Consider the following 27,923-nt stretch of genomic DNA (forward strand, 5'->3'; position numbering starts at 1 on the left):
TCTTAGAGACGTCGATTTATTAAATTTCGTTGATTTATCTGCGACATTATCCATCCTTCGAAGTAAGTTCTTGTTTGCACAAACTTGTCGTATTGAGAGCAGCGCTCTTGAATCTCGAAACTTTGCAAACTCCCCGTCTCTTCCTTTGGCTTCGCCAGTTGGTCCCCACCCGTTCTCCTCGGCCCCCTTAGTGTAACCACGGTTTCTTCTTCGTGTAAACTTGCACATTGGTATAGGCGGTATCCACACCTAGATAGATACCATAGATAGATAGATAGATAGATAGATAGATAGATAGATAGATGGATAGATAGATATGATAAATAATAGATAAGTAGTAAGTAGATAGATAGGTAGGTAAGTAGGTAGTAACAGTTTAAGCGACGTATTTGTATTCATCCGTGGATCCAGCTCGTTCGTCGCTCTTTTCGTTTCGTTTCTCATCGTTTCTGTTCTCATCGTTTCTGTTCCATACCACCGCTTCGTCTCGTTCGTTGCTGTCCGGAGTTGTAGTTCCGTGCGATTCACGGCATAACCTATTTTACTTTCGAAAACTCAACGGATCAATACCAACGGGAATGCGACGAAGACGAGCGAGCGGACGAAGAGAATTGCGCAAGAGGAGGAACAACGAATGCGAACGACATCGTTCTCGTCCGCGGCAATTTCTTCTATCATACGAACAATACTATTGTCTCTGTGGCTTTTAGGTACGGTCAAAGATCGATCGACTGATTATTTCGCGTGGAAGCGTGTACGGTCGAAAGGTTGCGTAGCAAAATCGATCGAGTGGAATCGATAAAGATCGAGTAGCCAGAGTCGCGAGGGTCAGCAACGGCAGGTAGCGCAAAAGCAGCCAAGTTGCGCGGGTACCATACGTGATATACAAATACCGGCAACCGAATCTTCGAAAAGAGTTTTGGGTTGCGGCACGAGACCGTCAGCTGGCGAGCAGAGCCGGTTCGTCCTTTTCTTTTTTTTTCTTTTCTCGTTCACGCGGCACCTCTCTTCTCCTCCTTTCAACATCCTTTTTTACGTGCCCTCTCCTCTCCTCTCCTCCTCGCTCCTTTATTCGTTCGTTCGTTCGCTTTTCAACCGGCCCTCGATCCTGCGTATAAACATTTTTCGATTTTCTTTCATTTCCTTCCTCCTTTGATTCCCCGTCCGCTACTTTTCTTTCGGACAAACGTTTGAAAATCTTGTCCCTTCATCTTTACGATTAGAAGTAAACGTTCTTTGGGAAGCAATCGCGATTCAGCCATGGAAACTTCGATAACGAGTTGCCAAGACGATTTCGCGAACGATCGTTTTCTACGGCGCACGAAAGACAGGTTACAATCGAATCGTATTCTAAAAGGGGTCATGGGAATTTCAAAAACTGTAAAACAAAAAGTGGCTACGTATATACGCGGCTTCTTAATTGCCAGCTCTCTTTCTGTTTTTCAATACGACCAGTCCAACGACAGATTTTTAAATGCTCGTGGCGTGGGTGAAATAGGGGGAGGGGACAGCAACTGGATCGCGATGTCGCTGCGTTAACCGCGCTAATGTTTTTGCGGCAGATCACTCGACCGAAAAAAAGCTTTGTAGAGCGTCGATGCTGCACGGTAACGATGCAAAATTTCTTTTACGAGATTAGACGACGCTCGATTTAACCGTACAGTTCGTTTCAGCGAACGCTTCGATGAAGCGCGTCAGCGTGTTGCGTCGCGACGAGCGTATAGTACGTACCAGTTTGCTCGATCGCGCAATCAAAACGGGAACGCGTCTGGGCTCTTGTTCGCGTGTTACTTTCCGAAAAATTCCTTGTTCCGATAAGGCCGGAATTTCGATTTCCGCGCCTCGAATCGCGTGTATTATTCTTCTCTATTATCCTATTAAATATCTCGCTTTCGAATGCAATTTCGATCGGAATTAATTAGCTGGTTGATAGACCGGTTAATCTGTAGGAATTTTTGGAAATATTTCACTTTCTCGAAGAGCCGTTACTTTTTTCCAGCTTAATCACCTTATTAGATGCGCGTGAGTTTGACGTTAAAGGTACATACGTTTAAATAGGGAAGAGTAAAAAGTGGATGATGTATGGCGTAGAAACTTGATATATCGATCGAGTTTTGAAAAACGGAAAGTTATCACATAAAAGCTAAGGATCCTCTGCGAGCTTTTTCGCCTTCGAGATTTCATCGACAACGTTACTTTCTCGTATTCGTTATCTATCGAGAGGTTTGATTTTCTTTCGTAGCCTCTTAATGTCACGTTACCTTGATCGTTATCCTGGCTATTAGATAGACAGATCGTGCACACAGTCAACAAGCTTTGTCGTCTGCACGCTGTTTGACGTTAACGGAATTTGTCCATCATTCTCATCGTGACTTTTACCTATACATAGGTAAAAACATCGAATACCTCGTCACGAATACCTCGCTTTTCCTTTTCCTCGTTATCGTATAGTCCTAATCGTTGCATCGAAAATTCTTTTGGGCATCGGCGAAAGAACGCGTTCTTGCTTATATTATCGTTTTCTAATTTCGTTGTTCGAACAGAGCGCGAAATCGAGCCAACGACTATCATAGTCTTCGTCGATGAACGTATTACGTTTACGATTAAACGTAATACACATAGAACGTGCATTGCGTTACACCTTTGCATCAAAATCGACTGTTTCGCAGATGCGTGTCGACTTAAGTGAGAAAAATAGCTGTCAGAAATGACGCTGGAGTGGAATGGAGGGAAAGGTGAGACGGGGGCGGCAGTCGGTCAGAGTGACGAAGACCGAGGGCTGTGGACCCGAGTATCGCGAGTGGACGGAGAATATACGTTAGGAACAAGGAAGGGATGCGAGCGACTGAAAGAGGAAAGACACGGAAGGTGGACACGATAGAAGGTAGGTCTGGGTTCGAGGGACAGAGGTACGCAGCGTGGAATACCAAGTACGACAAACGAAGACTGATCTACAGGAGGAGGGAGTTGGATGGTCGTATACTCGCCACTCTTTTCTTTAAATCACGTTTATCAGAGACGGATGGCGAACAGCAGCGCGATGCAGTATCGAAGGAGGTGCGGCCGAAGGAGAAGAAAAAGGAACCAGCCGGTAAAGCATGGGCGGGTCGGCGGAGCGGGGGGAGGGGGAGGGTGGTGGAAAGAGAGAAAGAGACTGAAAGACAGAGAGAGAGAGAGAAAGAGAGAGAGAGAGAGAGTCAGGGATGAAAGGATGGGTGAGAAGCGTGGAGAAGGGAGTAAGTTGGAGGGAAAGAGGGTAGCGAGCGAGCGAGTTGATAAGTTGTCGAGTAGCGGAGCGCGGAGGCGCGAGTCGCGAGGTGCGATGCGCGAGGCAAGAGGCAAGAGGCACGAGGAGGACGAGTATGAGAACGTAGAAGAAGGGAAAGAAGGGAGAGGAAGCGGAGAAACACGCGGATATTGATTCCCGTGGGATATGCGCGCGCTCGACGAGACTCGGAAATCTAAACGTATGTACGATGCTTCGGCGGACATACAGAAAAGTATACGCGTCGCGCGGCATGCGCATCTATATCTGGACTCATCCGGAGGAAAGGAAAATAGAGGAGCGGCAGGGGTGTAGACGGGGGGCGGGGGCGGGGGATTCGGGAGGGACGCGGTGCCGTAGGCACTGGAGTAGGGAATCTAAAACAAATCGCTTTTGAAGAAAATGAGAGGAGCAAGTATGTATGTAGCAACGAACGAATGGGTGGTAGGCCGAAGCGGAACGGCCTAGGATGAAAGTTGCATCTTAGCGAGGAAAGATGTAGCCCGTACCCCGTTCCGTGTAAATTGACCTCGCGAATCGAACGTTCTTGCGTCTCGTCTACCTTGTCTCTAACAATCCAGATATATTTCGGTTTTCATTGTGCGATCCTTTTTGTACCAGCAAATTGCTTAGAAACGAATACACGTTGCGAATAGAATAAAAGGGAAATTGCCTGAGGGTCGATAGAAAAGGTTGGATGAAACGAAGGAAACGAGAGGATATGAATGGAGCGCAACCCTGAGAGTCGTTTCGATTATAGAGTATTCGTGGCACGATGTCAAGCTCGTTGCTTGAATAACATCACAGCTCGAGAACTATAGATAAGGATGGTAATCGGAGCGTGATAGCCGACACGCGAACGTATACGACGCTACGTATGTAAGTATTACTCCGGGAAAGGAGAAGTTGAGCGCGTTTTAAGACTCAAAGACTCGAGAAAGACGCAAAGAAAAAAAATGAATAAAAAGGCCGACGAAAGAAAAGACGAAAACCGGATTTCAACGATCGATCGTTTTGTCGTTGTAAGTAGGAAGTTTGACGATAATAAAGCAAATCGACCGATTTGTAGATCAACGTCCCTAACGTTGAACGAAAAATTTCGAGAGATTTGCCAGGTTTCCTCCCTGTTGAAACAGCCCTTTTTTACGGACGCGTAACAACATCCATTTGATCCAGGCTACGGTGGGAGAATCATGGAGATGGTTAGATTCGCACCGATACCGGTGTTACTACTACAAACTATATAGCATGTACCAACTCGGTCATCACCATTCCGAAATCACTACCACTATCTGCCACTGCTTACCATTACCTACCACTACTTTCCTCCACTACCTACCACCACCGACCGCTACTTACCACTACCGTTACCACAGCTGACGCCACCTCCGAGACCTACGGGCGACTTTCATGAATGAAACCCACGTGCGATCCACGTGACCGTTCGTGTCGAACCCGTAATTTCTAGTTCTCGACCCTGACCGATTTTTCCGCAAAATTTACGACGATGTTAATTATCGCGTATCGATAATCGAGCACCATGTTTTCCGTCGTCGTAATTGCCTCTTTGTTTGCCACCGATTCCCTTCGGTCGTTACTAATCAAGTTCGTAAAACTTCCGATAATAGGATGCTGGATCCAGAGGGAAAAAAAAGCTGAGTTTGAAATTTTAATCTACGTTTTATCTGGTAATCGAACGACCTACGTGAGATAACATCCACCAGAGAACCATTTTTAAGACGTGCAGCAATCGCATACAGAATCTACGTTCTGCGAAAAAATGTTAGCTGAAAAGCAATATGCTTTCTTTTTTTTTTTTTTCTTTAATAATTCGTATTATTATCCGCGCAGTACCTATGAAACGTTTTGGCAAATAAGTAAATAGGTATATAGTCAAACAAGAGAACGAGAAAAGGTTAATAAAGAGAGAGAGAAAGAGAGAGAGAGAGAGAAAGAGAGAATTCAACTATTACCACTACCAATGTCATCGTTACCTCCACTACTGTTATATCTCCACCCCCTACCTCGATGGTATTACATCCACCACCACTGACAGTATTTTGAACATTGGCGGCGGCGACGGTGGTGGTGGTGGTTGCAGCGGGTACGACGGCGGCGGCGATAGCGGCGGTGGCGGCGGCAGTGGCACCACCATCACCACCACCACCACCGCCAACATCACGGCCGTTCTCGTTGCTTTCGCTCTCAGCGTCGACGTTGCTGTTGCCGTTGTCAGTACCGGTGCGCAGTCGGTGGTCGCGGTTGGTGTTAGATGGTTAAAAGGAAATAGATTCGAAAACGGAGCAACGTAAACGGTAAACGCGGTTCATCCACGTGCTCCGGCTTTACAGCCGGCAGTGGCGAGCCGGTATTCCGGCGCTTACGATCTCGATTTCCGTGAGATATCTCGTTAATCGACAGACTAACCGAAGGAACAGACGACGTAAATGGTGACGTAAACGCGAAAGTAACAAAGTATCGCAAAGTACGTAGGATTCGAAGTTGATCGATTTCGCAAGTTGAACGTCGAGACGTTAAACGTATTTGTTGCGTGTGTCGCATGGTCGACGTATCGAATGCGACGTACAGAAGGTTCGTGGAAAACAGACGCTAGACTCGAGAACCTAGAACGGGACTAGAGACGATACGAGAAGGAAGAGGGAAGAAAAGTACGAGATAAACGAGAGGAGAGGAAGAGAACGATACAGTGGCGAGGTCGATCATCGAGAAACTGAAAAGAAATCGATTTTTCGAAGCATCTTTGAATAATCGTTGCACGGTCATGCCAACGATAAAGCGTATTCGATTCAAGTTAGAACAGCGAAGAGAGAGGGTTTAGTTGGATTAGAGAGCGTTATGCTCTTTCGCGATTTAATCGACCCAGTCAAAGAATCGAGCGACCGATCTCGAACGAATGTTTCCCAAATGGAAAATCGCGGTGTCTGAAAAGGTGCAGTTCCGTTTTCTCGTCGGGATATTCGTGGAAGATGTGTACACGCAAGAAATATCGTTGAAAGCCGATCCTTCGTTTTTCGACTAACTTACGATCGAAGTGGCATCACGCGCATACGCGCACACGCGTACACGCAGCCACGCACGACCGCGTGATTAATCGATCGATCGAATCGATTCGGCTCGCGATCAGTGATCCCGTAAGAGGTACGATTCGCGCCTCGCTCCTTCGTTCGAACGATATTAAGAAACACGAAGATTCGTATGTCGTCGGTTAACGCAGGTTGCGGCAGTTACGCGAACGAAAAACAAGAAACGAAAATAACGAAAGAGCGACGGAGAAGCGGGTGAAGAGGGTGGCGGACAGGAAGGTGACGACCACGGCAAAAGCCGCGGGACGATGAGCGACGGCATAGTCGGTGCAATCGCGATCAGTCTGTTTGGTACTGGCACACCGCGAAATTTCTTTCCGTATTGTTCGACGAACGATTTTCACTTACAGAAGCCTCGTTCCAGGCAGCGAGAAGAAACGTCGGGACAGCATGGATGCCGGTTACACGATACTTGGCAACGATGTCGATGTCTGCAGAATGTTCGACCAGTTTTCTTACAAGGTCAGTATTCTTTTTCTCATCGAGATATTTCTACCATGTTTTATATCTTATATCATAGAATGAAAATATATATGTTGCAAATCATACGTATTTTCTCGTATATCGTACGATGTACGTATGTAGATACTTATATGACGTTTAGCGTATCGTGTATTTTGTTTTATCCCGTCTCGTCTCGTCTCGTCTCGTCTCGTTCCGTTCCGTTCCGTTCCGTTTCGTCCCGTCTCGTTTCGCATCGTCCCGTTTCGTCTCGTCTCGTCTCGTCTCATCTCGTTTCGTCTCGTCTCATCTCGTTTCGTCTCATCTCGTCCGGTCCCGTCCGGTCCCGTCCGGTCCCGTCCCGTCCCGTCCCGTCCCGTCTCGTCTCGTCTCGTCTCGTCTCGTCTCGTCTCGTGTCGTCTCGTCTCGTCTCGTGTCGTCTCGTCTCGTCCCGTCCTGTCTTGTCCTGTCCCGTCCCGTCCCGTCCCGTCCCGTCCCGTCCCGTCCCGTCCTGTCCTGTCCCGTCCCGTTCCGTTCCGTCCCGTCCCGTCCCGTCCTGTCCCGTTTCTTCTCTCCCGTCATTCTCACAGAATATCATTCTATTTTGTCTACACAAAAGAGTTCATAACCGTTTGATATTCTTTCGTTCCCTTCATTTTTCGTTTTTCGTTGCTCACTCGTTTCTTTGTTCATTTGACTTTCGCGTCCGCAAATATTTATCGCGATTTGTTAGCGTTTGAAACTATAACAATGAAACGAACGAAAGAAGAAGTTGAGGTCGACGAAACGATGTCTTCTTAATACGACGAAACAATACCTCCTCGAGCTGAACGTCTTATACGCGAAGAGTTGACACGGTCGAAGGCTCAAGCATCCCTTTCTTTCCCGTCACCGTGGCCAATTTACACGTTTATCTCCAATTGCTTTCTCAACTCCATTTTCCGGTTGTAGTCGTTTACCGTCTTTTTTTCGACATCTTCTTCCGATTTCTGGATCGTGTTTTCTTTCCGTTTTCCTCGTTTCCAGGATAAAGAGTGAAAAATGCCTCGACACCGGATCGTATAACGGCATAGATCTTGCTACATCGCGTTGCCGCTACCTTTATTTCTGCATCGGATGGTATACCTTCTTTGACCGTTTCAGCTTTTCATTTGGTCCTGCTCGTGGTTGAAACAAAATGAAAGGCGAACCTACACTACGAGGGAGCTGGTATCCATAAAAGAATGAATAAACGTAGATTGGAACAGCATAAAAAAAGGGTGTAGGTCTGTGTACTCTCGAAGCAAACGTACAGGCTAGGTGCTGCATTTCTACCACATTTACATATACCTATCGCGTTGAAGCAAAAATTGAAATCCTGCTGATCGCGAGCGCGCAAAGTAAATTCGTTCTAACGAACGTCGGTAATCGAATTTACTTATCGCGACTCGTTTGATTAAGAGTTTGCTGCTGTTACTGCCGCTCGATGAAAATAAAATACATTTGCCTCGTCTTCTATCCTTCGATTTCTTCGCGATCTCTATCCTTTGTCTCTTCCGGCAGGCTTCTATCTTGCTCGTTCCAAAGGCACGCATGCATGCACGCACAGACACACACACACACACACGCGTGCGCTCGTCCTTTGCCCGTATACTTGTCTCTCGCTTATTTCCAACCATTCGTACGAAATGTTCAAAACGATTTGAGTACGGTTACAACGACCGTACAAGCTAATTTCGTAGCCGAACCGAGGAATTAAGCGTGGTAGAAAAGTGACCGCTACTGGTAAACTTGCTTTCTCTTTCGCTCGTAGACAAGTTGTTTCATAGAGAAAGTGTGTCGCACACGATGCTTTGCAAAACAGACGCGACCGATAAGCATCGATACCTCGATATTCGCAACGGTAACGACGACGGCAACAACATCGCAAACGATTATGGAAACCGAGAAATTGTACGAAACGCTTCGTATACTCGTTAGAAAGTTCCGTTGTTTTCCGTTGTTGATCGGCCGTTGTCTAGAGGCAAACTGATCGCGGATGAGCGTAAGCTTCCGATCGGAAGCCATACATACTCGTCGAACATACGACGAAAGGAGGAAAATTTGATTGGATTGGATTGGATTGGGCAGATATTTTGGTATTACATCGACCGATCAAGGTTTCCCGAAACAGCATGGGTTCGAAGGAGTATAATGGATGACGAGTTAGATGGGTCGGAGAATGCCACGAGTGTTTTAGCGGTAGACCGCATCGGGTAACCGGACGCAGACAGTCGGCCAGCCGGACGGTCGGACAACAGGCCGGCCAGCGGGGTTAGTCGCTTGCAGAGCCACTGACAAAATCATGAGCCACTTGTTGATCGGCCAATGACCATTCGGCCACCTCGATACTACTCGAACGTCGTTCAACGAAACGGTTGCTATTACGATATTCCAGCGAGGCTCTGTGCAGCCAATTCTCCGATTTAACAAGAAAAATAGCCAAACTATAGTTACGAAAAACTGAAAGGGAGACGAAGATCGTGATATCGAAGGTATGAAAAGGAGAGAGAAAAGAGGAAACGTCGTGGATAAAATAAGAAGGACAATCGAACGAGATTTGGGAATTGCAAACACAACGAATTCTACGTATTCGAACAAAGTGGAACCGGTGACTCGCTATTGTACGAGCACGTTGTATCTATATGTCGGAGTCAGGTTGTTATTTTGGGGCGTTCGATGAACCTTTACTTACTTTACCGTCGCCAATGTAGCTAATATTTATCAGTACGAACGTGGACACTACAAGAGGCTACGAGTAATGGCAATAGGATGGTCGAGATGATGGTGACAACGAATTCAGGTTCGATAACGAATCCAAGGTCCACGGGAGGACAAGTATCAACGTACTACTCGATTCGGGCAACTTCTCGATAACTCGATCAGTAATTCGTCCAACGACTAACTAACAAACTAACTCTCTTCATCCAAAAGAAACTGCCCTTATATACTCCTGTCCCCACTTCTCGGATCAATCTATGTTTTTAAGGAGAGCCATATAATCATTTCATACCTCTGTCAGGTACACGTCCCTCCCGTGATCGTGGCTACGTCTAGTGACCCGCTATGTCACTTCGAGCCCGAACCCATCGTCACAAAGTCAGATCGGAACATTAGAACTATTCCTTATTTTTATTACTTAAGTGCAGCTATAGTAAAAGTCTGGGCTAGGGTATTGGGGTTCTTCCCAACATTCCGGACGGGAAATCCCGCTGTCCTTCCATCTCCGACATATAAGAGTTTATCGCGAAAAGGCAAACAAGTTGAAAATCACAGATCGGATATGTATTATCGCTGTACGTATTATACGCGGCTGGTGCATTTACGTACGCGCAAGTCGGTACACGTGTCGGAAGCGATACGGATGATACGGATGATACCTAGGTGAGAAAATATTTGAAAGAGCATCGGATAGGGAAGGTAAAACAAGTTATTAGCTTTTTATCCAGTCCCGGATTGTTTCTCGACGATTTCGGTTTCGCTTCCAACCATCGTCTCTATACCGTTGCTTCGTTCTGGTCTTTCCTTCTGCCCTTTTCATCACCGCACACTGGCAACCGTATCCCTTATTCTTCGGCCCCCGACCCTATCTTACCCTACCTTACCTTGATTCACCCTGGTTCACCCTGCGCTTCACCCTACTCTTTTCTCCGTTGCCGAGCTCGCGAGCCAGCGAACCCGCGAGCCTTCCTCTTCCCCACCTTCGCCTAGCCTATTCCGCGTTACCCATCTCCTGTACCCGTACCCTCTCCCTAGTCTCAGCCTAGCCACCCACAAACCTCCCCCAGGCTGCCGCTCGCGACCCCCCAGCCACCTCGAGCCGTGTTTCCCCGTGCTCCCCTGTGCCTCCCCCGTTCTTCCCCGTGCTTGCTTTCCTCCTGTTTCTCTTTCGCCTCTTTCTCTCTCTCGTTAAATCAATAAGCCATTCGGTCTGCTGCCACACTAGCGACGGGGCACTTTGCCCGATTTTGTTTCCGATCGGATTCCCTTTTCTGCCTAATCTCTGGACGAAACGGCGAACGACAGAGAGAAATCTTTCCGTCTGTTTTTCGTAAACGCGGCGACGCGAAGAACAAAGAACGGTCAAGGCGAAGACGTTACGGGGGCAACGTTCGCAGTGATGGGATATCGAGACAGCGCGCCGCGGTCGCGTCGCAGCGCCGAGACGGCGATGACGAAAAAATAGAGCAACGAGGTACGCTTATACGGCCTATGCCTATAGAAAGCATTGGGATCTTGAAAAGAAGGGGAAGAGAAGAAAAGAAAGAAGGAAAGAAAGAAGGAAGGAAGGAAAGAAAGAAAGAAAGAAAGAAAGAAAGAAAGAAAGGGAGAGAGAAGTAACTAACGGTAGGTAGCAAGTTGGTAAAGCAAGCGAATAAAGCGTAACGGAGAACCGAGTTCGTTCGTATTCGAAAGTTTCAGAGCAAACTCGGCAGCGAGGCAGTCGAATACAATGGCCAGGCAGAAGTTTCCGCGAAACTAAACAAGTTTATTTAACTTACCTCGGCACACCGGTTCCCATCCCCATTCTCCCTCGACTCTTCTAGAGTCGCATCTCTGCGTGGAATCTGCCCTGCGAACTCCTTTCTCCGAACCCTTCCACCTCCCATCAAATAGGCTTCTTCTTCGCCTACTCGACCATCTTTCTCCTTTTCTCTACTCTCTTTTATCTTCTCTCTCTTTCTCTCTCTCTCTCTTCCCATCTCATCTCATCTCATCTCATTTCGTCTCGTCTCGTCTCGTCTCGTCCCATCTCGTCTCCTCTCATCTCGTTTTATCTTATCTGGTCTCATCTCATCCCATCTCGTCTCATCTCATCTCATCTCATCTCATCTTACCCCAATTCCTCTCTACCATTCTCCTTCTCCTTGCGCTTCTCCGCTTATCCTACTTGCATGGACTGCTCGCCTCTGTACCTGCAATAACGGCAAGTTTTCCGAAAGTTTCCGACAGATTAACGACTATTGGAATTGTTCGAGTTATGGAAGAGAGAAGCGCAGCAGCAGTGGCAGCAGCGGTAGAAGCAGCAGCAACAGCAGCCGTGGTAGCGAAAAAGGGATTACGAAGGCGAAACGACACGATCTCAGCGTCCGAATACCGATCGATAAATTTCAATCGATCGTTCGATATTGCTCGATCGATGATGCAAGAACAAAGCAGTGCTAGTTTACGTCTACGTAGCGGAAAAACACGATCTACGTACGATATATTCACATATATTTTACGTACTATGATATTCGAGAAAGTTTCATCCGATGTTCGAAAAATAAACGCCGTCGATTATTTTAGTTCGATATCGACATCGTTTTATCGTTACCGTTGGGCTATATCACCGGTCGTAACTACGCATCGACCAACGAACGATTTAAAAGCAAGAAGAAATATAGCACTGTATTTTAGCCATCTTCGTACGCTCGTACTTTCGTTAGTTAAATCGACGAAAGCGATACCGTTCGAAATACCGTTTGAAAACAGGAAAGGTAAGAAAGGGAAAAGTAAAGAAAGTATAGAAACGGAGGGGAGGAGGTTAAACAAAGAGAGAAAGATACGATAAAAGAAAGAGAAGAAAGCGGAGGATACCATTTGGAGGAAAATGAAAGAGATGGGATGTCGAGAGTGGAGTTTCTATATGTACAGCGAGTACATGCCGCGAAATGGGATACATATGTATATGTACGTGCTGTATATCTTCTTTATGGCAACCATTAACATATTTTTTGCTGTGCGTATTACCATACAATAGTGGCGCAAATATTACAACTTATGGTCGTAAATCAAAGCGGGGGGAGGGGTGGCCTGGAAGACGAAATGCTGGGAAAGGAAGGGAAGAGAACGGAAATAGGAATGGGGAATAGGAACAAGAATGGGAACGGGAATGGAAGAGAGAAAAAAAAAGAGCGAGCACCGGAGAAAGAGAGAAGGAGGGAAAGAGCTAAGGGGGGAGTTAACGTTAGGTATAGCAGAAAGCAGGCTGTCCCGGTGAAGCTTGGTAAAATAAGTCAATTCGTTCGTTTCCATCGTGGACAAGACATCGAGAGTCGAGAATACGTTGGTAGTGATTGTACATACAAGGTCGTTGACACCAGGACTACATCGCCAAACGAATATCCGATAAACGAGGATATAATGTTTGCATAACGGTCAAAGTTACATCGCATAGAAGCAAAGCAAACGTCAGGAATGTAAAGACTCGGTAAAGTGTTGATAGTCGACGTTTCGCAAAGTATGTATCTCTTTCCACGAGAATTATGAAACGCGCGAGTTACCGATCATCGGGAGAAAAGAGCACGTATTATCTCGCGTAGTCATAACCACGGCGAAACGTACGAACGAGGCACGTTCTTCCTCACGCTATCTTCCCTATTTTTCGTTTCGTTTCCTTTTGTTAGCGATGAAAGGTGTATCGACGTTATTTCGTCTCTGGTATGGTCGGACTATGCTACGCGCATATTCTTCGTTCGTATTCTCCAGCGCATTAAAACGGAAACGTTGGAGAAATTTCAGATAATGTTCAATAGTAAATTAAGATATAATAACTTTCGTGAAAGTTGTACGCCGGCAAGGAGATGGAAAAGAAGAAAAAGTCGGTGGAGGTAGTGGGACGAGGGGGGTAGGGAACTCCATTAACTTTTATTTCTCCAGGAAAGTAACTTTACCCCCTCCTGTATTTCCCCTCCGTCCCCGCCTAAGACGACCACCCATCGCCTCCCTCGTCCTCCGTCTGTTCGTTCCACCATTCCTCTCATCCCTCTGCCGCTTCACCTCGTTCACATCCCATCGTCGTTTTGCGTTCGCTGCTGCCTGCCTCCTCCACCTTCTCCACCTCCACCTCCTACATTTTCTTGAGAGATTTCTTTTCGACGAGCATTGGTGATGCTTTTATTTCTTTTGTTGAGTTTTACTATTGTTGTGACGACATTTTACCATTTTATTACTTACTACGATTTACTTATTTTAAAGAGTTGGTGCAGACAGCATTTACTTTCATTTATATTTATTTACTTTATTTCATTTATTTTACTATTTTATTTTGTTATATATTTTACATTTACTTCAGAGAAATTGTGCATTTACTTCATTTTTTATTTTTCTGATTATTTTTTTATTTATTATGACATGAAAGCAGTATTTATTTATTGATGGTAGTTTTGTGACCGGCCAGTTCTCCTGCCTCGAACCTTCGCCTTCGTCTCTTTCGGCAATTCGTCCCGCTTCTTCGAGAGGATTCCCCTCCGTTTCCTTGTCGTGGCTGGCCCCTCGGCTGCCGCGCGGTACCCGATCTCCTCGCCGAGCACCTCGCAATCCCCGCTCTCACACCGCCGCCGGTACACCTCTTGGTACTCTTCGGTGCCTCGGTGCACCGATGAAACTTTGTAAAGCGACTTAGTCAAACTTTAATAAATTCCTTCGTAGAGTTTCAAAGCGGTTCTACGCGGGATTGCAAATGATTACGTTTACTCGCGCGCGCGCAGCCCGAATCTTGGCTAGGCTTTTAGTCTCTCCCTCTCTCTCTCTCTCTCTCTCTCTTTCTCTCGTCCCCATTTCTGCCCGCTCCATCGTACTTTATCTTTCGCCGATCGAGCACAATCGAAAAAGAATTTTATTTACGTTCGTAAGAGATCGAAGCGAGATCGCTGGACGCCAGTGGAAGTAGCGACGATGACGCGACGATGACGCGACATACAGACGATCGAACGGACAATAGCCACTCGAAAAAGACAAGCGTTCGAGCTTTCGAACACGTTACGATGAGTCGTCGTGACTATCGTGACTGGGTGGCCCGTTGGTAGTAGCGATGTTTTGAAACGCGAAAGAACCGCTCGTTTCGAAAAATCAGAAAGTACCAGTGTCTAGTTGGAAGAGACTGGAACAGTCCGACGCGATACGAAACGATCGGATCGAGTCGCCAATACGCATTCCCATGGCAACGATCTCGATCAGATAGGAACTAGCAGAACAGAGAACGGAGAACGATCTAGATAATGTATTCGATACAGGTAATATATAGCGCTCCAGATACAATATTTATGTCTCGATGTATTTTGCTAGCAATCCATTATTCATTCCGTAGCGGTGAATAAGCATTTCAGAGTATCGTATCGTGTTTGTACTGACGACGTTCGGGGCTCTACGCGTCTTGCGTGCTTCTTACGTGGTACGAATCGGGCTTTTCAAATCGCGATTTTCGAATCTGTGGCACAAATTTTCTATACGGCTGCCGACAGCGTCGAAACTAATCTCGTTACACGTTTCGTTCGACTTTGCGCGTTTAACGCTTTTCGTCTCTTCCGATCGAAAACGGGACGCGAAAGATCGTCGGGACATGAAAATTTTGTACCCGATTGGCGCTCGATCCGTTGCGATTCGGACCGAAGAATAGGTCATCAAAGTCACAACGTGTGCATCGTTAAGAGTGTGCGCGCGCATAATGGTGGAGGGGATGTAGATAGATAAGTAGAAGGGGGAGGAGAAAAAGGAGAAAGAGGAGAGAAAGATGTAGAAAAGCAGAGAGAAAAGCTAAGAACCGTCCGATCCACAGGGTAGACAAGATTCACACTTGTTGCTCCCTTCTTGGCTGTGTACAGTGAAAAGCCCGTTTATCCGAAGAATTTCCTGCGGTCAAAAGGTCACGTGGTTATGGTGCACGATCTCCTCTTCCCTCGCCATTATTCGTTTCTTCTTTCGCACGCTTCTCTCTTTCTTTCTTCTCCCTTTACCCGTTTTTCGTCCCGCATTTCCCTCGCTTGTCTTTTCCTGCGCCCTCGCCGTCGTTGCTTCTTCTCCTCAGGTGTCGTCCCCTTCGAATTTTCCTTCGAATAAAATTTGTCCATTGAATCCGTTCTATTTCCGCGTGGAGTATTCAAACGGAGAACAGTCGAGCACCTCGAAAGGAGAAAGAGAAAAAAAGAGAGAAAAAAGAATTAGAAGGTAGGAACTCCGGAGAAACAGATCGCGGGAACAGAGAAACGTTCGCTTACCGTGACTGGTAATAAGAGATCTACGCGAGATAAGCGGACGCTCGCGTAATAAGTAAAACCGGTTTAAGAGACCGTCGACGATAATACGAATCGACGTATACACGGGACAAAGATGAAACGCATTTGCGAGTTGCGAGTTGCGAGTTGCGCGATTCACCTCGACGCGTTGTGGTGGAACTAAAAGGGTTGGAGGTGGTACTTCTCGAAGCGGGGGGGGGGGGCCGGGACACAGGGGTACGTGGTGCGCGAGACAGGGTGTAGAGCAAGGAGCACGAGGAACGGGGCACGGGACGCGGGATACGGGGCACGGGGCACGGGGCAACGGAGTACCGAGCGGCGCGAGGAACGAGTAGGGAAACGGGAAAGTGCAAACATATGGTAAAAAAAGAAGAGAAACACGTTGAACGACGAAAAGAGAAAATCACCACACAGCGCGATAAGCCTGGGGCGATTATCAGCTGTGCAAACGTTCGCTCAAAGGAATTTGTAAAATCAACATTTGTCCAAGATGTTGAAGAACATGTTTAATGAATCTCCGAAGCAGCGAGAGCATCGTAGATACTTAATAACGTCTGGCAGTTGATTTTCGTACTTGATTACGCTGTTCGATGTGATCGACATTGGAAACAACGATTTCCGACAACGGCAGCACGCTGTCTCGTTTTTTTGGAACGAAATGGCGCGGCGCGGCGCAGCGGCGGTAGACCGTCCCGCGAGAGAATATCGATTCGGCTGCCGGCGACGGAGCGTGCGGTTTCTTCGTAAAACTCTTTTAGTCGGCTGCCTCCAGATTTTCCTTCTTTCGACGAAAATTAAAAACTGACGCTTTAACAGCGTTCTCCTCTCCCCCCCTCCCTTCCATTTTTGCTTTTCACTTTCTTTTCTTTTTTGGTTCCTATACCGTTGATTACGCGGGTATAACGAAGATTCACACAGTTTGCTGTGTAAGCAACATCGAGTAACATGGGCGATTAGTTTTGACGACTAAGACTACAAGATCGATCGCGAGGAATTTGCCGTTAAAATCGTAGTTGTCACGGCCGTGTTTCGAACCCGTAACAAACCTCGTTCGAGTAAATGTTTCGAGTAGATTGTCGCTTCTCGCGAACGAATACAAATACGCGGGTATATACGTTAATGCGATTGGAATGCCACTGAAATTAAAGCTACCTTTCACGGGAATGTAATGACTCTTTATAAACTCCGACGTAACCCCTGTTTCCTCGGGCCACGCGGCACACTTGGTTGCCATCACACACAGTCGTGTCCTACTTTCTTGGAATATTCGAGTAACCGAGTATCGGTAGATAACGCGTGTTTAACGCGCGTTTAAGCCGTCACGCTGTTACGTCGTCCAATACCGATTCTACTTGCTCTTAGTTGCTTCTTAATTACGTTGTAATCAGTTGTATCGAATCGCGGAAGAGTAGCTTTTAGCAGCTGGTGTTCGTTCTGCGGTTTTCTATTCTCGAACCGGGACAGGATTAGATCGAAACCGAACGTGACGTTGATCAATCTCGATACCGCTGCTTGCTTTTCGCTGTTGGACAGAATTTTTTAGCGAGAGAAATAGAAAATCGAGGATATATCATTTCGAGAATATTTGGGAATACAGAGTAAGTAAAGTTACTGTACGATTCCTTTGATCGTTTGGTTGGAAGAAAAGAAGGGAAACATTGATGCTCCTGCCGCACGCGCACGGTTCCTTTCGTCATCGTTTGACCGCGTGCGCGTCATACGTCGCGAGTCCTCTTTTCTCTATTCGTTGCGCCACCGGCCTCTTTCAATCCTGCACACCATTTCCCTCCGCTCCCTCCGTTCGACAGAAACCCCACTCCCACCTTCTGCTGGCCCCTCTCCATATTTCGAACCGACGACCCCTTTCTTCCACGGTGTAGCGATCACAGCTTGTTAACTGGGCCACAAACCACGAATGTTATTCGTCGCGTGATTCAACGTGATTCTGAAATAAAATCCTACATCGCGTTAGAAACACAACAGGAGAAAGATGTTTAACTAGTAACCGTTTAGAAATCTGGTTAAGCGCGTGATTTAAACCGTCCGAATATATATATATATATATATATATATATATAAGTACATATATTTCGATCACAGAATGTCAAACGATTCGTTTTCATTGGAGAAGAAGGGCCTCCTTGTTCATCGTCATTGTTGATCCAATCGAGTCGAATCGCATCCCGGTACATATACGATTATCGTACGATGCGTTGTATCTCACGCGACGCTCCGAGAACACGTTCATTTATAATTATTAAAACGTCCCGAAACGTATAAAAAGTGTGCAACGAATAGAACGCGTGTTAAGAGTTAGAGAAGATCGACGAACGGGATCGAAAAATAGGCATCTAGGAAAGGGCGAACAAATTGCTTCTTTGAGATTCGCATCGTCGTTGGGTACATTTATGAAAATCTTCGTTTATACCGTTTAACGATTTTCTCGTACGTTGAATCATCGTTATTCGTCTTCTGAAAATGTTCGCAATTGGGTGGTCGTGTATCGTGTGACGTCGTATCGTCTCGTGTCGTGTCGTGTCGTGTCGTGTCGTGCCGTTGCATTGTATCCTTTAGCAATATACAAGCAGGGGGCGCGCGAGTCTGCTCCCTTGTCGAAAGATATATCCCCACTATCGAAGCGTGCCACAAAATGAACCTCCCTTCAATCATTCCCGCGCCGGCCGCCGCGAGGAGCGCGCGTCGTTTTGCCACGCTGTCACTAGTTACGCCACGAGTCGAATATTTTGTGTATGTTGCGCAGCGATCTGTATTTTGGTTACGTGTTATGTTTCGGTAAAGTCATCGTGTACATGTTTTTCTATATCAATGCAACGTAACAGAGAACACGCGTGGTGATGTGAGAACGTGTTGCTTGTCAAGTGTCGACGTGTGCATCGAAACGGTTGTGTGACGAAGAATCGTCGAATTAAATCGTCTCGTTTCTATCTTTTCGTTTTGGTCGCGCTTTTTCCTTTTTTTTTTTTTTTAAACAAATCTTTCTCACTTCCGAGCGAAGTCACTCTTACAGAAAAGGGGCTGTGTTTTAAAAGAGAAGAATTCATCGTGATAACATTAACGTGGTTAACCGGCGGTGGCACGCTCTGCACGTTGCACGTGCATACGATAACCTGGATCTCGTCCCGACGACGAGTCGGTCCGTCTCATCGGTAAGTCATCGATCTCAATATTGGTAACCGGTATGTTACCTTTCTCGCGTACGAAAATTCTTGGGTTTCGTCGTCGAACCGTGGGATTGGAATCAAATTTGTACATCGTCAAGCTAAGATTTGTTATTTTTGGAAACGATCGTATTTGCTTTCGAAATACGTACTATGCTCGAGGTAAACTCGGAACGCCATCTGTCGGGCGATGATTCAACTTTATGAACGACGCCGATTCTAATATTCAGAGAATTAACACCGATCGTGGGATTTTCAAGTTATTCAACAGTCGTCCGATTCAACAACGAGAAAGCACGCTTCGCGCGTTATAGCCATTCGTTTACCGGTGAAATTCTATTTTCAACAGTAATAAGATTATAATTAACGTTCGTTTGCGTTTCGCTGTATCTATTCTAGGCCAGAGAGATTCAAATATAACCAAAATAATTTATGGCCATACGAAAATGTACTATTTTCTTCGGTTTGTTGAAGGAGGGGAGTGGGGATGTTTAACGACGTTATTCAGGAGAAATTAGAAGAAACGAGGAGGTACGGATTACAAATGGTAGTAATGTTGAGTATGAGGAGGGCAAATGGCGGGAGTGGGGGGAGGGGATTGGAACGGGGAACAGGTTTAACATCGGTTATATACGCCGAGTAAGAGACTCGTTCGTGTACGTACGTCTATTGGATCTCTTGCTTTCGCTTTGCTCTTCCGTTTTCTTACTTTAGATAACTCCCCTCCCTCTCCCCATTCCCATCCTCGCCTCCTTTTTCTTCTCCAGGTTTTAGCTATTCTCCGCGTTGTTACTTGCAAAAACAGCTTTCGAATTCGATCAGGTGGAAAATCGAAATATTACTCCAGGCAGAAAGAATCGAAAATTCGATACGTCGTTTGATTTTTTTCCCTAACGATAAAATAACGAACGAAACAAGGAAACCAACGAGAGTCGTTAATCGGACTAATATCGTTTGTCGAAATCGACGGATTCGCGAGGGCGTTTTCATTTCGGCCCGATCTAACTTTCTTGTTCGTGTCTCTTACGTTACTGTCTTCCTATCTATCTACCTACCAATAAACCAACCAACCAAGCAACCAACCAACCAACCTACCTACCTACCTACCTACCTACCTATCTACCTATCTACCTACCTACCTATCTACCTACCTACCTACCTACCTACCTACCTACCTACCTACCTACCTATCTACCTACCTACCTACCTACCTACCTACCTCTGTACCTACCTACCTACCTACCTACCTACCTACCTACCTACCTACCTGCTCGCTTTCTTGCTTTCTTGCTTGCCTGCTTGCCTGCCTGTCTGCCTGCCTGCTGTTACTTCTACTGGAAAAAGTAACGTATCGTGCACCTTACCTTCTTCTTTCTCTTTCTACCATCGGCTGTCTTTCATTGCCACTGCTTGCTGTCTACCTCCTTCATTAACGTTATCGACCGTCGAACGATATTATAATTTCAGTAGGTGTCACTCGTTCGTTTCGATAATCGTCGTTGGATCGAATCGATACAGAAACAACGTCTTTCCTCGATCGGTGCGGTCCTCTCTGTTTCAAATGTTCGTTTACCGGCCCCAGTTGCCGATTTCGTGTAGAGTCTAGTCTGGAATTTTGGTCACGATATTAAATCGAGTTACGATCGAGTTTCGTTTCTTCTTTGGGATATAAAACGCGTTACGATGCCATCTGGTCGACTCGTTCGAACGAAAATCGTGGCACGACCCTCCCACGAGAACATAGGCCGTAAGAATCGAAAGTCGTCTTCCAGATGGCGAGGAAAGATGGTGTAAAGAACGAAGAATAGGGAAGGATCGTTTAACATTTTGTCGAATCGTTTAAAAAACGTAAGCAAGGGAAGATGTAAAGGAAAAGAAAGAAAAGTAGGAAAAGTTAAATCGATAATAGAGCGTGGCGAAGGAAAAGAGATTTCGGACAGAGTAAAGTCGAAATAGATGCACGGGTCGATGACCGTGTAGAAACGCGAATAACGCTGTCCCCTAAGAGCGAGCAGGTGGAGGAGACGATGGTGACGATGACAATGACGAGTGTAAGCAGGGGCGGAAGAATCGTAGCGTTACGTCGGACGTTTCACCGATAGGACTTTGACTTTGGGTCCTAAAACTTGGTTGGGTCATGTTTATAGCGGATGCCTATTCGAACGAACGAAACGCCTCGAGGCTTCGTTGTATGCGGTCGTAAAAATCTGTATAGGTAGACATTTGATCGCTTGGGCACAGAGAGTTGGTCGGAACGTCGGTCCGTTCGAACACGTATTCACAGCCGTAGAAAAAATTCCCGTGCAGCGTAAAAATCAATTCGCTCGATGTTTACGATTTGATGGGACGTAACGTTTCCGTCGCGTGTAATTCAGCGAATTGGAGACGAGTGGAAGCGACCGTTGGGAACGCGGAAGCACGAAGATTTCGTGTGCTTTTACTCGTGGTGCGAAACATCGAACGAATGGAATCGACGAAGCTACGCTTGTCGAGGCCATTGACCGATAGAAGGGAGGAAGGAAGGAAGGAAGGACGCGCGTGTCCCGTCGCGGAAAGGATACCGAGACGGGGTTGACAAATTGCGGATATTTCGCGAGAATCTCCTCGCGGATTGATCGTAGAAATAGAATGGCGGCCTCTACCGATCGCGTTAATATGGTTACGAGCGTGAGAAATAGTAACGTAAGAGATAAGTCGTAAGAAACGTTATCGGCCGAACGGAAAACTTTCTTAAACGACTCGACGAACGAATTCGACGTTGGTGCACGCAAATCGATACAAATATTTCGTCTGTTTCAGAGAAACGAGACTCTGGATTTTTCGTTGAACGTTCCGCAGCATCATCACTCGACGTCGTACCATCACAATACCTACGCCATGGCTGATCAAGTAAGTTCGATAATATTCCGCCTCGATTCTATGGCGTTGTATTTATGGCGGGATTGGACGCGCTTCTTCTCCGCTTTGATAAAGTAGGCAGTCACGGTGCCTGTGGTGGAGCGGAGCGAAACTGAACCGTGGAGAGAGACGGAAAGTTGCGAGAACCCCTCGACGAGAAGAGCGTTCGTTCGATATTTTAACCGCGAAAGTTGTTGGGATTAATAAGCCGTTGGAAATTGGGCAACGAAATTCGACTGTCGGGAAGAAGACTCTCGTACCCTGTTCGAATATCTGGCCGTGGTTACGTGCTGGACGGTTGAGGGTATGGGTGCACCCAGTGCAGGTGCAAACGGGTGGGGGCGGAGACGCGTGGGAGTGGAGGGCGCGGGTTGCGACCGCGGGCCGCGGACCATGGGCCACGGGCCACAGGCACCAGCCGTCTTCGTATATACATACATGGGGAACGAAGGGAGCGAATGAGAATAGGAGCGCGGTCCAAGGGGGTAGGAAAGATGGGACGACTATCTTGGTTAGGCCGGATAGGCAGAGGACGCGAAGCTGGCGGTGGCGGCGGCGGTGGCGGCAGCGGCGACGGGGTTGGGAATGGGAACGGGAACAGGCATGGGTACGGGCACGGTTACTGGGTAGGGTACGGGGGCAGGAGTGTCGAACGGGTGGGAAGGGTATAGGGCGGGAGGAGAATAGAGGAGAGGAGAGATAGAGGAAGAGGAGGAGGAGGAGGAGGAGGAGGGGTGTAGAGAGAAAGAAAAGTTTGGAACCGGTGCGCGGTGGAGGAAGAAGATGGATAGACGCGCGTAGTCGATTCGGAGATGGAAAGGGAGGAGGATGAGAAGGAGGAGGCCGTGGAAGCGGAGGAGGAGGAGGAGGTGGTGGTGCGCGGGAGTAGGAGTAGAAGTAGAAGGTGTAGGAGTAGTTGAAATAGGACGGGTACGGGTACGGGTACGGGTACGCGTACACACGGGCGGCGTCGGGACGTTACGGGGCGAAGCGCGGTGAAAAGGGACAGGGGAGAGAAGAGAGAGGCGAGAGCGAAACGATAGAGTAAGAGAAACATCGCGAGGTAAGGGGTAACGCTCGCGATGGGCACGGCGAGGGAAGAGAGGCAGAGGTGTACTCGATCAATAGGCAAGTACGTTCCTTCAAAGGAAAATTCCTGATGCTATTAAATCCAATTTAAAAACTTTTATTCCCCGTGTCCCGACGCGCTCTACACGGCAAATGTATTTTCCTCCGTTCCCCGCTCCGAAACGCTAATAAATCGCTGAAAGGATTTCAAACGATACGACGACGATGCTCTCTCTCTCCCTCTCTCTCTCTCAATCTCTCTCTTCTATAAGCCTCTCTGCCGTGGGTATTACGTTGATCGAACAGACTATGCGGAAGCCCGATTAAACAGAAGCAACAGCCATGCGGACGCGCGATGTCCTACGTTCCGAATCGGCGATCGTACTCCTCGAATCACCGATTAAAATGTCCAGTTTGTTGTTCTCCTTCGTAGACGTTTCACACTCCCAGTTTCGGTGATGAAGATTTCGACATCCCGGCTATCCATTCGCACTCGCATCAGCAGCATCAACATCAACAGCAGCAGCAGCCGCAGCAACAGCAGCAACACCAGTCGCAGCAGCAGCAGCCTCAGGCTCAATCTCAGCACGATCCGATGCACGGTTACCAAACGCAGGTAAATTTCATCCAAGACGAGACAAAAGTTTCGCAGGGGATGACATGTGTATAGTACGCGAGCCTTCCACTTTTACGGATTCGTTCGAATGATCAGCACCGTTCGAATGGCTTTCGCAGATGATGCAAACCGGCAACGTGCAACAGTCTGCGGATGGGTTGAATCTCGATCCGGGTGGATATCAACAATCTCTTTATCTACAGCAGGACCACTCGATGCAGCAGTCGATGAACGTTAGGTGAGTCGGAGTCGTAATCGGATCCGCGTGCGATTTAGATAACGGATGAGATAACCTTGCCACTGAAGCAGAATCGGCGCGCGATCGCCAATTCCATTCTCGAATCCGCAAGAAACGATCCTCGTTAACTATCATCTACAAACATCTTTTTCTTCGATGTTTTCTGGTAGCTCGACGTATAGTAACTCGCAGGGTTCGTATGCGAGCATGAATTCTCCGCGGCAACAGCATGGAAATCAGCAAATAATGTTGCTTCAACAGCAGCAACAGCAACAGCAACAGGCACAGATGCAACAACATATGCAATACATGCATACTCAACAGCAGCAGCAGCAGCAACAACAACAGCAGCAGCAGCAACAACAGCAGTTGCAACAACAAATACAATATAGGAGTCCAACGGGTGGTAGTCCATCCGCGATACAATCAAGCACGATCCCCGAAGCAAACAACAATACTACGACTAGCGAAGATAGCGACGACAGTACACCTCATTCCGGAATGGTGAGTTTTAGTCGATCGATTGGCACGCATCTCGAATCTGACCGATCATGTATAAACAACGAACGAATGTGGCACGATTCGCGGTCGTTTGTCCAGATTACCGGCATTAAACGACCCTCACCGGAACCGACCGACGTTGCAGCAAAAAATCAAAGGAAACCAAAATCGCAGAAAAAGAAGAAGAAAAGAGATCCCAACGAACCGCAAAAGTGAGCATTCTTTTTACTTTTCTTTCTTTCTTTCTTTCTTTCTTTCTTCCTTTCTTTCTTTTTCGCCGAGCTCTTTGGCGTAGTAGCGCGCGTGCGCTATAATAGATCCGGAAAGTAGCCAGATCGAATCGAATCTAGTTTCGGAAAACGAGAAACACCGCGATAAAGAACGTTCGAAAGATCGATTAGATCGCTCTTCGTCAAAAATTTGTGCGCTCTCCTGCCATCGTCGTATTAGACACGTGCTATCTATTTTACAGGCCCGTCTCGGCGTACGCCCTGTTCTTCAGAGATACCCAAGCTGCGATAAAAGGACAAAATCCAAATGCGAGCTTCGGCGAAGTTTCCAAGATCGTCGCTTCGATGTGGGATGCGTTGGAGACCGAGCATAAGAACGTGAGTACTCGCGAAACACAATTTTCTTCCTTCTTCTTTCTGCTGCTTCGTTCCTCGTTCTCGTGAAATTCATTTGAGAAAAGCGAGCGTGGACTACGTTATAGAAATTTCGGTTTCATCTCGACCGTTGTGTACAAAGAAATTTATATTTATGTAGGTTTACAAGAAGAAGACTGAAGCAGCGAAAAAGGAATATCTGCAGGCACTCGCGGCGTACAGAGCGTCTCTGGTTAGCAAGGGTGCGGCCGAAAACGAACAACAGCATCCGCAACAGCAACCGCAACAACAGCCATCGCCGCAACAGCAACAAGTTCAATATACGGCGTATGGTAGTTACGCCGGGAACGGAACACCGGGAAACGTCTCGTATCAGGTGTATAGTCCGCAGCCTCAACCTTCTTCGCCTCAGCAACAACATCCGCATCCTCATCCGCATCAACAGCTTCAACATCATCAGCAACCCGCGCAACAAATGCAAATAAAAAAATCTCCCCACCATTTAACCATGCCAGGAAACTCGCAGCAGCAACAAACGCAACAGGTAATCGTCTTTCTTCGTCCGTTTGTCACCTCTTTCTATTTTCTTAGTCTTAAACTCTTAGTCTTCTAGTCTTAAAACTTGGCTACCATTCTGTTCTTTGTATACTTTTCTTTCAGACTATGATGACTACATCGATGGCTCCAACCCATATTTCGCAACAACAACCATCGCAACAGCAGCAGCATATGCAGCAACAGTACATGCAGGTCAGCAGCCATGTGAATTCATTTTCTTTTTTTCGCATCTCTTTTCTCCTCGACGATCATTTTCTTCTCCGTTTATATTTCTGTCTCGATTCGTCCTCCCACGCTTTCATCGTATTCATCCTTTTTGCCACTTTTAATTCATTTCCGTTCGAATGTGCTTAACGCGTAAAAAGCCGCGACAAGCGCAAAGAAAACAGCAACGATATTTCATACCGCGATGCTGTCAGTTGTCAGCGACAGCGCCAGGCAGCAGCGAGTACGAGTATGTTACCACGAGGCAAATTGAACAGTAGAATACGTACGTTTTCGCAGATGCCGCAACAGCAAGTGCAGCAAGTACCGCAACAATCGCAGCAACATCATCAGCAACAGCAGCAACCGTCGCAACAGCAACAGCAGCAGCAGCAGCAAATGATACATTCGAACCCAACGAAGAGCGATTCTTTGTCGAGTTCACCGTCGGCAGTGAACTCTGTAACTCAGGCTGCGAACATGGCTGTTCAAAGACCGACGTCGAACGCTTGTATACGTCACGGATGCCCGAATCCCGCCGTAGCAAACAGCGAATGGGAGGACGAGTATTGCAGCAACGAATGCGTGGTCAGCCATTGCAGAGACGTGTTCACCACGTGGGTATCATCGAACCAAAATCCACAACAGAACTTCTCGACCGTAAAATAAGGACGACGGGCCGAGCTGGGTGAAACGCAGCGATCGTTTAAAATGTTTCCTACCGTTTGTTGTAGTCGCGGAACACGAATATACCTGATGTTCAAAGCGTGATCCGATTCGATATCTTTTGTACATATGCCATCGTACAGATAGTCACACACGCACGCACACATACATACATACATACATATACACATACGTGCGCGCACGCACATACATACACAAGGTTTCGCGTTAAATCAAAAGACGAACGACCGGAGGATAAAGACCGCGCTAAGCGAATCGCTACACAGATCTCTAAGTTTCGTTTGAAAGACTGCGTGCGTCGCAGCACGATGCCCGTCAACGTGGATATATATATTGCCGTTTCACTTTTCCACTGACTACGTTTTTCACGCGAGGACGAGCAACGTAGCTGCGTAATCGCGAAAGAGTATTAGTATCGCCAAAGTATAGCAACCGACAAGATCATCGGGTTGCAGTTCGAGGGAATCGATCTCGTTATTGCGCGTTTACCGATCGCGCGAAACGTTCACGTGCCGCATACACACTATCGAAAACGAAAAGTAACGATGAATCGCGCGCGACCGTAAACCAAGTTGCATTCCTTGAACGTCTAGTTAGGGACCGTTTAACGATAGATAACAGTAATTTCGTAGAAGTATATTCGCAAACGTTAGGATACGTCTATTCCATACTGAATTCGCATAGGTGCGCCACGCCGTGTCGAAACGTGGTAGAAACGAGAAGCAAGTATTTGCCTGCTGATCGAACTGTGGTTTATAATTAATACAACTCGTTTATAATTAATAATCGATGTGAGAACGTGAATGATGAGCGCGAAAAGGAAGACACGGCGAAGAATAGAAGAAGAGCGAGAAAGGACTGGCGGTTGGTAGCCATCAAGAACGAGTGACGCAACTTATTTTTGTATAATTTTACAAAGAAAGAAAAAGTCGCGGAGAAGATTCGTGCAGATGCTAGGGAAGACGTGATCGTTCGACGTGAACAACCGATTCGATTGTTTTGTTCGTTTCTGCTCGCGTTCGTTGCGTATCGTTTCGTTTCGTTGAATCGATATCGATATTGGTATTACGTTCTCAACTGTTGTACGTTCGAATTTGTGGGTACGATCGAAGCAAACGAGTCGACGTTATTTATTTCGAAACACGATAGTTTGTACTGACGCGAGTCTTTAGCCGTTCACGATCGCCGAACAAAGAGTAACTTAATTACGGTTGGAAAATAAAGGTAACCTAACGGGACCTAACCTAAAAGAGCCGATTTTTTTCTTTCGTTGGATTTGTGGGAAAGTACTCGTGTGTGTATACCCTTTCAAATCTTTGTATCTGTTCTCGACGGCGATCTGCACGATTTCCGACTCCAGAAAGAAGTGGGGAATTAGCAAGTTAATATGTTTATATTACGAAAGATCATGTAGCTTTTCCGTGACAGATAGTACTCACGTGCCCATACACGCACGCGCATGTAAACGCGTGGCATTGATAAGTTTTTAAACAATTTTTTTTCTTTGTAACAGTATCCTTGTACATACAACAACAAAAAAAAAAA

At 46.8% G+C, this 27,923-nt stretch overlaps 2 protein-coding genes across 2 annotated transcripts; one reads left to right on the top strand and one right to left on the bottom strand.

The window, feature by feature from the left end:
• LOC117236385 lies at positions 1–11,524 on the bottom strand. The gene is made up of 3 exons (XM_033499285.1): positions 11,331–11,524; positions 374–544; positions 1–249 (listed from the first exon to the last, which is right to left on the bottom strand). The coding sequence occupies exons 1-3, from the start codon at positions 11,354–11,356 to the stop codon at positions 3–5; spliced, it is 444 nt and encodes a 147-aa protein (XP_033355176.1). The 5' UTR covers positions 11,357–11,524; the 3' UTR covers positions 1–2.
• Positions 5,385–27,911, top strand: LOC117236377 (TOX high mobility group box family member 3-like). Its single transcript, XM_033499269.1, has 11 exons — positions 5,385–6,660; positions 6,734–6,831; positions 21,803–21,892; positions 23,403–23,585; positions 23,705–23,823; positions 23,994–24,327; positions 24,424–24,536; positions 24,797–24,932; positions 25,090–25,473; positions 25,590–25,679; positions 25,992–27,911. Exons 1-11 carry the CDS (start codon positions 6,618–6,620, stop codon positions 26,358–26,360), a joined length of 1,959 nt encoding a protein of 652 aa, XP_033355160.1. The 5' UTR covers positions 5,385–6,617; the 3' UTR covers positions 26,361–27,911.
• Positions 27,912–27,923: the final 12 nt, after the last annotated feature.

This window comes from Bombus vosnesenskii, unplaced genomic scaffold (assembly GCF_011952255.1).
Source record: "Bombus vosnesenskii isolate JDL3184/JDL3185 unplaced genomic scaffold, Bvos_JDL3184-5_v1.1 scf7180000013348, whole genome shotgun sequence".
Classification (NCBI taxonomy): Eukaryota; Metazoa; Arthropoda; class Insecta; order Hymenoptera; family Apidae; genus Bombus; species Bombus vosnesenskii.

Coding starts and splice junctions, on each gene's coding strand:
- LOC117236377 (XM_033499269.1), top strand. CDS start 6,618: ATGAGCGACGGCATAGTCGGTGCAATCGCGATCAGTCTGTTTG. Junction 23,586..23,704: donor TGCACGGTTACCAAACGCAG/GTAAATTTCATC, acceptor TGGCTTTCGCAG/ATGATGCAAACCGGCAACGT. Junction 25,680..25,991: donor TGCAGCAACAGTACATGCAG/GTCAGCAGCCAT, acceptor ACGTTTTCGCAG/ATGCCGCAACAGCAAGTGCA.
- LOC117236385 (XM_033499285.1), bottom strand. CDS start 11,356: ATGGGGATGGGAACCGGTGTGCCGAG. Junction 545..11,330: donor ATGGGAACCGGTGTGCCGAG/GTAAGTTAAATA, acceptor AGTTTTCGAAAG/TAAAATAGGTTATGCCGTGA. Junction 250..373: donor ACAAATACGTCGCTTAAACT/GTTACTACCTAC, acceptor GTATCTATCTAG/GTGTGGATACCGCCTATACC.